Source organism: Vombatus ursinus, unplaced genomic scaffold (genome assembly GCF_900497805.2).
Source record: "Vombatus ursinus unplaced genomic scaffold, bare-nosed wombat genome assembly UNPS02014781.1, whole genome shotgun sequence".
In the NCBI taxonomy this organism is placed as follows: Eukaryota; Metazoa; Chordata; class Mammalia; order Diprotodontia; family Vombatidae; genus Vombatus; species Vombatus ursinus.
The window spans coordinates 15,931,527-15,942,337 of record NW_020954559.1 but is presented as its reverse complement, the minus strand read 5'-3'; the positions used below and the strand labels follow the sequence as shown (position 1 = coordinate 15,942,337).

Genomic DNA, 10,811 nt, shown 5'->3' with positions numbered 1-10,811 from the left:
GTTTCAAACTAAGCCAGTGAAAACATATCTCTTTAAAGTAAAAGTAAATTTGGAAGGGAATTCTTTTGGAGATGTTAATCTAGATCAGAGAAAGAAGCTGTGCAATCAGTATATCTTTTAAAAAATCTTACAAATTCTGAAAATTAGCTGAGGACATTTAACCAAAATAAAATTTGCTGAATAGAACTGGAAAAAAAAGGACGGTAATTTTAAAATCTTCTAAAATAAGTGATGTTGGTAATTCTTAAACTATAAGTTACAGATAAGTTAGTTGCCAAGGGAAAATAGTAGAGGGAAGCTCCACACTGGAAGTTCTTATGTTAGTTTGTTAGTGTGGTTATTACACTAGTGAAATCATTCTAGACTACACATCCTTTACCCTTCCCTTCTCAGGCCTCTCCCCACCTTCCCACCCCCCAACAAACCACACACCCACACACCCACCCACCCTCATCTTTATAAATATTAAGAACAAGAGCTATTTCCTTAAAGGAAGTTTTTGCAAAAGCAAAGCAGAGAAGCTTTGTAAGGGTCAAGTCAAACTCAAAGAATATGGTACCACTTTTGGGGCTTCAAAATCCAGCCAGGCGACAACATTACTATTACCCTTCTGTACGTAGTTCTTTATGTCCCTTCTAACAAGTTCTAGCTCACCAACTGTCATTTTACAAGATTTCTCAAAACTATTCTTGGTTCTGTAGGGTCATGGGATCACAGATTTAGATTTGGAAGGGAGCCTAGGCCATCCAAGTCTAATCACCTCATTTTAAATTTGAGGATACTTGAGGCCCAAAGATGTTAAATCATTTGTCCAAGATAACACAGGTGGCAGGTGGCTGAAACGGGGAGAGAATTTGAATAGATGTGGTGGTAGCCAAAACAGCTGTCTCAATGTAGTATACTAACATTCATTATAAGCTTACAGGTTATTACAGTGTAGAAATTAAAAAAAAAAAACTGGCAGTGGACTTAGAAATACCATCAAGCAGGCAATATATCTGTGTCTATAATCTTTTCATAAGTGGAAATGGACATGACTAAGTTTAAAAAAAAATCAAACCCATCCCAGAGTCAAAAAGGAACAAGGGAAATAAAAAATACTTGCTAAATATACACAATGGTATTTGAACTACTGAAGGGGTAATATGTAAAGTTTAACATTTGAAGCACTGCAGTCTCTTTTTGGTTCCCTGACAAAACAAATTACAAATCTTTTCAGTGAGTTCACAGTAGAGTGATTCTTGCTAATTAAAGTGACTAAACTACAAAATAAAAAAAAGATCACAGTTTCAGTTTCAAAATAAGTCATACTATACATTTTAACTCAATATAGTATTAGGAGACTTCTTTTTGCTATATACCAGGAGAAAGCTTCTCTATACTTTATAAATCAGTTTCAGATAATATAATTAGATGTCATCTGTTCATAACATTAAAATTATGTACCATTAAAAATAATTGCCAGATCCTCTTTCACACAATCTTAAAATTACATAAGTACTAAAGATGCTAAAATTAATTGCCCAAAATAGAACAAGAGAACCTAACATTTAACACAGTTTAAAAACTTGGTCATCAGTTTAATATACAAAAATGAGATGAAATCAAACACATGCCTCCCATATACTAAAACACAGAAGTTAAAAAGATCAATGGATTACTTCGAAGTTATTTATTTTAAAGAACAAAATGCTAATTTTACACTAAGATTCCCTATAATTCTTTTGGCTTTTTTTAAAATGACAAAATGTGCTTCACTGATAGGCTATAAGTCTGGTAGCCTTAATACTATAATAACCTTTAGCTGTTTTAAATTAATTTTGATATGTACTGTAAACAATTTCATATTAATTTCTTAGTATTTATCACAGTTTTAATAGCAGTCAAAGGGTCTCATTACAGTTTAAAAAACATAAGATGGTTTACCTTCTTTATTCCATAATGTGTAACTTTTTTTAGAATCAGTAAAATTGGAAAACCATCTGTTGTGAAGGTGTGCTATCCAGTCTTTTAAGGCAGGCATAAGTTCTCCGCTGCTAGATGTAGAGATGTAGTTTGGATTCATATAAAAAAATAGCAAATTCTTCAAACATGACAAGGATGTGACAAAATACTAACATATCAGGACAAAATGAAATTTTGACCAAGGCTCTGAATCATGTACTATGGTCTGACATGGATGTTTCTAACATCATGTCACTTTCATTCATTTCAATTTCAAAGGTTTCTTCCAATGGAGGCCTAGAATCTGTGTTCTTCCTTGAATGATGTGACGTTTCTAATGGTATAAGCCCAGTTTCTTCCAGAGTCTGTCTTTCTATATCAAATTCCCTGAAATCCCATGGAGGTGAAATGATGTTTTTCAGTGTCTTCATTGTATGTACATCAAAGTCATAACACCTCAATTTGTCTTTTATCTCTGTACCTAAAAAACAAAGAAAAAATTCAAGTGATTATTACCACAATGTCTAGATCTTTCATTTGTAGGGACAGAAGACTGGGCTTATGATTTCATTAGGGCTGGGAACTCCTGGATAAAAAAACTTCCTCTAATAATGCACATTGGCACCTACTCTGCAACTTCTAGTCTTAGAGAGCTGCTTAAAGCACATGTGTCAAATTTTGCAGCCCACAAAATTCCTGGGTGCAGTCTGAACCAGATTATAACTGGGAAAAAAAAATGTAACTGGGAAATGTATAATAAACTAAAAATATAATAAAATATAGATAATGCTAATCTGTGGTTTTCTAAGTTAGTATACAGCCCACCGGGATCCACTTTTATTTGAGTTTGACACTACTGGTTTAGAACACTAAGGGGTTAGGTGATTTTCAAGAGTCACGCAGTCATTATGTGTCAGTGGTGAGACCTGAACCCAGGTCTTCCTAACTTCAAGGCTGGTGCTATTTAAAATAAGAAGAAATGGGAGAGATTCCTGTCTCCAACATCAAAAGCAGAGGAAAAGATCCCAAGTATACAGAAATATTTATAGCAATTCTTTTTGTGACAGCAGAGAAGTGAAAGCAAAGTAAATCTCCACTGATTGGGTAATAAGCTAATTGTACTTGTAAAATACAATATTATTGTTCCACATGAAGTAATGAATAAGAATCTGGAAAAACTTGAGATGATCTGTATGAATGAAGAACAAAGTAAACAGAACCAAAACAATATGTACAATGACCAACTAGAAGGAGAAGAATACAGAAAGAACTCTGATCAATGCAATGAACAATCTTATTTTGGAAGAAAGATAATAAAGCGTGTCTCCCTCCTTTTGGCAGAGAGGTAGAAGACTGCAGGAATAGAGCAAAACACACACTTTTATGTTTTGTTTTTTGCTTTTTGAGGAGGAAATCGGGGTTAAGTGACGTGCCCAGGGTCACACAGCTAGTAAGTGTCAAGTATCTGAGGCTACATTTGAACTCAGGTCGTCCTGACTCTAAGGTCAGAGCTCTATCCACTGCGCCACCTACCTGCCCCTCAAAACATATACTTTTAGACATGGCCAATCTGTTGATTTGTTTAGATTAATAATTTTTTTTTTATTATTATAAGGAAGAATTTTAACTGGGAAGGAGGAAAATCACTGAGAAGTGATAGAAATGCTAAAAAAAAACTTTTTTAAAAACAGATGCCATTTACAATAATGACAAAATACATATCAAATATCTAAGTATTAATCTATCAAGACTTACACAAGAACTTTAGAAGGAAAATTATAAAACAACTGTACAGAAATAAAGAATTAAATAACTGCAGAGGCATTAAAAATGTACATGGCTAAATGGAGTCAACAAAGTAAACATAGCCATCATAGTTAAATTAATTTATAGCTTTAAAGTAATACCAATTAAAATCCCAATGGGCTACACATCTTAGAATCAGATAAAACAACAATTAAATACATAGAACAGACTATCAAAAATACTGAGTGAAATTGTTAAAAAAAAAAAAAAGGAAAAGAAAAAAAATTGTCCAGATGACCAGATCTCAAATTATATATCTGTAAAGACTAAAATTGTCATGTATTAGATAAAAGAAATAAGCTTAATGGAACAAAATAATTCAGCACTAGAACCAAAGATACACAGTAGACTAGTGTTGGATAAATGTAAAACTAAAAAAATAGAGGATGAATTAATTAATAACAAAAGTCATGGGAAAAACTGATGAAAAACTATGATGAAACTATGATTTTAAAAAATGGGACTGGAGCCATGTCTCACATTAACAAATTCCACATACAGGACTGATTTATATAAGATGTTCCAAGAAGTCTTAGTGCAATTTAAGCATTAGTAGCTTAAGAAAACATACGGTATTCCATTATCTTCTCGTTTTTTTCCATATCTATTAAAATTGTCTGGCGTTGGAAAATTCTGAACTGTTCAGCAAATGTAAGAAATTAGAAATAGATACAGTGGATAGAGCACTGGCCCTGAAGTCAGGAGGGCCTGAGTTCAAATCCGGACTCAGACCAAACACTTGACACTTACTAGCTGTGTGACCCTGGGCAAGTCACTTAACCCCAATTGCCTAAAAGAAAAAAAAATAGATAAACTTGATTACATAAAAATAGCTTTTATTCAAGTAATGCATCCAAAAAAAAAGAAAAGGAAAGAAAGAAAGAAAAAGATTGAGGGAAAATACTTGTTTGTTTTTGGGAGGCAATTAGGGTTAAGTGACTTGCCCAGGGTCACACTGCTAGTAAGTGTCAAGTATCTGAGGCTACATTTGAACTCAGGTCCTCCTGACTCCAGTGCTGGTGCTCTATCTACTGCGCCACCTAGCTACCATGAGGGAAAATATTTGTGATAAATACTTCTGGTTAAAATTTTATATTCAAAATCTATTTGTAACTGACAGACTCAAAAGTAATCTTTATTCCCCTCCAATATTTGGTCAAAGGATACGAACAAGTAGTTTTTAAAAGAACACAAATTATCAATTATCATAAGAGGAAGTATTCAAGCTTTTTAATAATTAGAGCAATGCCAACCATTAAGTTGGCAAAAATAATTTAAAATGGCAATTCAGTGTTGGTGGACTTGTGAAAAGACAGCTGCAGTACTGAATTACCCTGCTTACAGAGCTGTGAAATGGCACAATTTTGGAAAACAATATGGAATGATCATAAATAATAAGAGTTATAAAACTTTTATCTTTGAGACAATGATTCCAGTTCTTAGGTTTGGATTCGTGAATCTCAGCTCTGCTGGTCACTACCTGTCTGAATTCTGACAAGGCTTTTAACTTTTCTACAGATGAGGAAACCTGAGAACCAAAGTGGGTTAGGTGGTTTTCCTAAAATTAACAGAATCACCTAATCACCTCTGCCGTCCCTCCTAGCTCTAGAACTACGATTCTGTGATTCCCCTGGAAATCAGGAACTCATCTGTGGCTCTGAGCCTCTGAGAGCTGCCTGGGTTCTGAGACGTTCAGCGATTTGCCCAAAAGACTACACACTACTCCCCACTGCTTCTCAGTGACTCCGTTATTGGGAAAGGACACTACTGAAAATGAAAAAGAGATGCTTGTACAAAAATATTTTTAGACAGTTATTACTTTTAATAGAAAACACTATAAACAACCCAAGTACCCAAAAACTGGAAAGTGGTTGAACAAATTATGGTACATAAACCTAAAAGGGGATTTACTGTCTCATAAAATGACAATTATTAAGAAATTAACTTGTATTTATTTTGTATATACAGAGTATCCCAAAAGGCTCATTACAGTTTAAAGCTTTAATAGCTTTTTATATTTACTTATATCAATATAGATAGTTCCTCTAATAGAATGTAAACTCCTTGAGGGAGGTGTTTTTTTTTTTAAACTTTTTTGGAAATGTCTGACTTTGTGTCCTTAGCAAATAAATGCTTGACTGATTTGTTCTGTAAAAATATAACTGTTCTATAAAATTCTATTTATGTACTTGTTAAATTGTAAATAACAGAAATTTATGATTTCACGTACAATGTTTTTATTTGTATATCTGAAGGTCTCTTTGTTGGTGATTTCCAAGTTTATAAAAAAGAATATCTTTATAAAAATGATGCATAAAAGGGAAGGAATAATAAAATGGAACAAGGTTATCAAAATGATAGGAAGGGATAGGATAAAAAAGCACAGAATGAGAGGTTGGTTTAGAAAGTAGACCACATATAATCTGCTTTCTGAAGAGTTTAATAATTTCAACAACCATTTATTGAACACATCTTATATGCATAGCACTAGACCTAGAGTCAGGAAGACTCGAGTTCAAATTTGGCATCAGATACCATTAGCTGTGTAACTATTGTCAAATCATTTAATCTACATCCACCTGAGTATTTTTATCTGTAAAATGGGGATCATAATAGCCCCTGCCCCAGGATCGTTGAGAGCATAAAATGAGATATTTTAAAAGTACTTTGCAAACCTTAAAGTGCCTCAGAAATATTAGTTGTTGTTATTATTATTAATAATACTAATACCATTAAGCAGTCAAAAGAATTGTAAAACATGATCCCTGAACTGAAGGTGCTATGATCTAACGGGGGTAGGGAAGACAAAACTACAGACATACGAAACAACTACAAAACATTTCAGTAAATATAAACTGGAGCATCTTTATAACACTGGCTTTAGATCTATGCCATGAGACCAATTTATAGGTGAGATTATAAAGTGACTTTTCAAACACTTTAGTAGTTCAGCAATTCAACTTTGATTGTAAGATGATGAAATCTACTCTATGGCATTACGTGGAAATTCCAAAGTCTCACACAGTCACATAATCTCAAAGGTAGAAGAGACCTCAGAAGCCATCTAATCTAATCCGTATCTGAACAAGCATCTATCCTACCCAAGTGTTCACCAAGACTTGCGGTGAATGTAAAAATACTACCTGCTGAAGCAGACTATTTCATTATCTGATAGCTCTAATTGTTAGGAAGTTTTTCACTATAGCAAATCTAAATTTGCCCCTCTGCAAAAGGTGAATACAACTTTCAACATGTTTTCTTCTCATTCCTTTCCTCCTCTAACTCCTTCTGTCTGGCTAAACAGCCTCAGTGTTAGGTGACTGGCTTTTCTTCATGAAGTTTAAGACTGAATATGTTTTTCCTGGCTGACATATTATATTGATTCATCTTGACTAAAACCCCTAGATTTTTTTCAGATTGCTATCTAGTCAGAATTCCTCCATTTTATACCAACAAAGCGGAAATTTAAAACTCAGATGTTACAACTTTATATTTATCCCTCATATCATGTAACTTTTTAGAATCAGCTCAATGTTCTAGCCTGTTAAAGTTTCAATTCTGACTCTGTTAGCTATTCCTTCTAGCTCTGTGTCATCTGCATTATCTGCTAAGTATATTATCTATTTCTTTACTCAAGTCATTGATAAAAATGTTAAACAGCACAGGGACAAGTACACATTACTGTTTCATCACATTATAACCTGCCTTCCAATCAGACAAAGTCCACCTTCCAAAGTAGACAGTAACTATCAAATAGTACTCTTCAGTTCTATCCATTCAACCAATTTTGAATCCTAACTATTTATTATTTAACCTGCATTTCCACACAATGTAGACTTTGTCAAATGCTTTACCAAAAATCAAGTAAACTACAATATTCTTCTGAACTACCAGTCTAGTAACCCTGTCACAAGGGAAATGAGTTAAGTCTGCAAGACCTGTTCTTCATGAAGCCATGCTGGCTCTCTGAATTCACCACATTCTTTTCTATATGACCAGCCATTCCCTTTAGAATACATTCTAAAATTCTGCTGAGTGATCACCTGCAATTCACATAGTTCACTCTCTTTCCTTTTCTGAAAGCAAGACACTTCCTCTTCTTCAATCCTGCAGAATCTTCTTCTCCACAAGCTTTCAAAGCTCACTCACAGTGGTTCAACAATAACATTTGCCAATTCTATTACCTTTCTTGTGATTATCAACTATTTTTGTTTTCCTGACCCCAGGCATTTTCACTGGTTGTCCCCAAGGCCTGAAATTCTCTCCTTTCTCACCTCCATCTCCTGGCTTCCTTCAAGTCTCAGCTAAAGCTTCATCTTCTGCAAAATGCCTTTTCCAATCCTTAATCTTAGGGTCTTCCCTCTAAGACACCCCCAAGTTATTCTGTATGCATTTTGTTTGTATACAGGTTTTGCATACTGTCTGTCCCATTAGATTCTGAACTCCTTGAGAGCAAGGACTGGCTTTTGCCTTTCTTTATGGCTCTGCTATTTAGAACTCAGCCTGGCATAGAGAAGGTGCAGAATAAATGTTGGTTGACAGAAGAAAAATAAGAAAAATAAAATATAAGTAACTGGGCCTTCTTTGTTATTATGAACATCCCATCTGCTCAGAATGAACCTTTTATCCTTTCTTTGAACCTGGTTTTAAAAAGGCCCTTTTTTGGTTGTCCTGTTAAACGTACATATACACACGCACACACATATCCCCTTTTTTTTGTTGCCCTTAGATGTCATCTGAAATGCCATGCTTTTGTATTCAACCTCTATTATCTGCCCTTGCATCCATCTTCCATCTTTTATAAAATCCAAGTTGGTTGGTAAGCTCCCTGTAAATTAACACTGGTTTCTTTATATAACTGAACCTTTTCCTTCTCTTTATAATTGTATCTTTATCAATTTCAATGGTAAGATTTGGCAACAGATTAAATAGATGGGGTTTAGAGTGAGGAGTCCAAGATGACACTGAGGTTGTGAATCTAGATGACTGGAAGGATGGAGGTGCCCCCAACAGCAATTAGGGAGTTAATAAGAGGATAAGGTTTGGGACAAATAATGAGTCTTGTCTTGGAAATGTTGAGTTTGAAATTCATACAAGATATATGGTTTGAGATGTCTAATGAGAAGCTGGAGAGGTGAGACTAGAATTCAGATGAGAGATTAGGGCTAAATATGTAGATCTGGGAATCATCTGCAAAGAAACAATACCTGAATTTATGGAAGCCAAAGACATCAACAAGTAATATTCTGAGAGAAAAAAGAAGAGGGTCCAAGATAGAACCTTTAAGTTGACCCATAGTTATGGGGCATAACAAAGATAAAGATATAGCAAGACACTGATAGGGAATAGTCAGATAGTTAGGATGAGAATTAAGAGACAGAGTTACGAAAACCCAGAGATAATAAAGTATACAGTGAGTGAGTGTCAAATGCTGCAGAAACGTCAAAGAGGATGAGGAGGGTTGAAAAGCTATTTCATTTGGCAATTTAGAGATCAATGATAATTTTGGAAAGAACAGTTTCAGCTGTATTGTGAGGTCAGAAGTCAGATTGCAATATCATTTAGAACAGCGTGAGAAGGAAAGAAATGGAGGAACCATGTACAGATGACTTTTTCATGGAGTTTAGCTGGGAAGATAATGAGATATAAAATGAAAGTTAGTGGAACTGATAGGATCAAGTGAAAAGATTTTTTTTTTTAAAGGACAGGGCATATTTGTATAACAGGGAAGGAGCCCAGATAAGGAGATTAAAGATTAGAGGGGAGGGATGATGATAATGGGGATATTCTTCTGGAAGAGGAAGATGGGGATGAAATCAAGGGTAAAGGAGAGGAACTGGTACAGGCAAGGATAAGGACTACTTCTTTAGGGATTGGAGCAGAAGAGATGATGTGGATGGGGAAAGGGAGAAAGAGAGCATCTATTTTCAAGGATGGTGTCAGTTTTTCAGTGAAGTATGAGGTGAGTTCCTCACCTGAAAGGTATGCCAGAGGAGGCTTGAGGAGAAATGAGAAAATTTGGAACAGCTGCTGTGGTGCACTAGCTAGAGAACTGGTTAGAGAAGTTGGAAAGATTACCTCAACATAGAGAGCACCCAGGTAAGACTGATAATATAATTTTGGAGTGAACCCAATTAACATTTTTGTGGTTCTCCAGTTCCTTTTAAAATGATATGAATGGAAGTGAAAAAAGGATGATGTAATCTATGGCTAAAGTCTGGTGAAACGTGCTTGGCAGTAGGATTCAAGGGCAGAGAACAGAGGGCAGTATGGAGCTGAACTGGTGCACACAGTCAAGACTGAGGAGGAAAGAGTGGAGATAGTGCACGGGGATGAGCTAGGAAAGTAGTAAGGGATAAGCTGACTGGAAGTCTTGGTGGGGGAGGAATAACAGGATTGAGTCATTCGACAAAGGAAAGGCTGAAATGAAAAAAAGATTATCATTACACAAAGGATTTGGGAATTTGTAGAATCAGAGAATTTGAGAATTGGAAAAGACCTCAGCAATCACTGAGCTTCTGCTTGAGAGCACTAAGGAGATGGAGAATCCATCACTTCTCAAGGCAAGCCACTCGATACCATTTTTGTACAGCTCTAATTATTAGCTTTTCCTGTCATCATAACTAAACTGGCTTCTGAACACAGAAGGGGAAGAACGGTGGATACGAAGTTCAAGGGTATGATCATTTTCGTGTATAGCTGAGATGGAATAGAAAAGCAGGTCTGGAGAATTGAGCTGAGGACTTGGGAAGTTAGAGCATTTGTGGTCATATCAATGTGTATGCTGAAGTCCCCTAATATAAAAGCGGAATTGGTATAGTTCTGTACTATAAGTCCACGACAATAATTCTCTTTCTAGTTGTTTAACTTTGATACTAATTTTGAAATATTTTCAAGAGTTAAAGACAAACTATCATGACAGTTCTGCTCATTTTCTACCTCAGTTCATAAATATCTTTACTGAAACCTACACAGTGACTTCATGAGTGACTTTATGTATCAATACCAAAAAAGCATTTTTAGAAATGTTTTAATATTTAATTAGGTGAAACATTACATGA

At 35.0% G+C, this 10,811-nt stretch overlaps 1 protein-coding gene across 1 annotated transcript in view; it reads right to left on the bottom strand.

The window, feature by feature from the left end:
• Positions 1–511: 511 nt before the first annotated feature.
• The window catches only part of LOC114046232 (cell division cycle protein 16 homolog), a 52,062-nt gene continuing 41,762 nt past the window's right edge, over positions 512–10,811 (bottom strand). Inside the window, exon 15 of the mRNA XM_027866475.1 lies at positions 512–2,425. Coding sequence (XP_027722276.1) covers positions 2,157–2,425 — 269 coding nt within the window. The 3' untranslated portion in view covers positions 512–2,156. The remainder of the gene's footprint in view (positions 2,426–10,811) is intronic.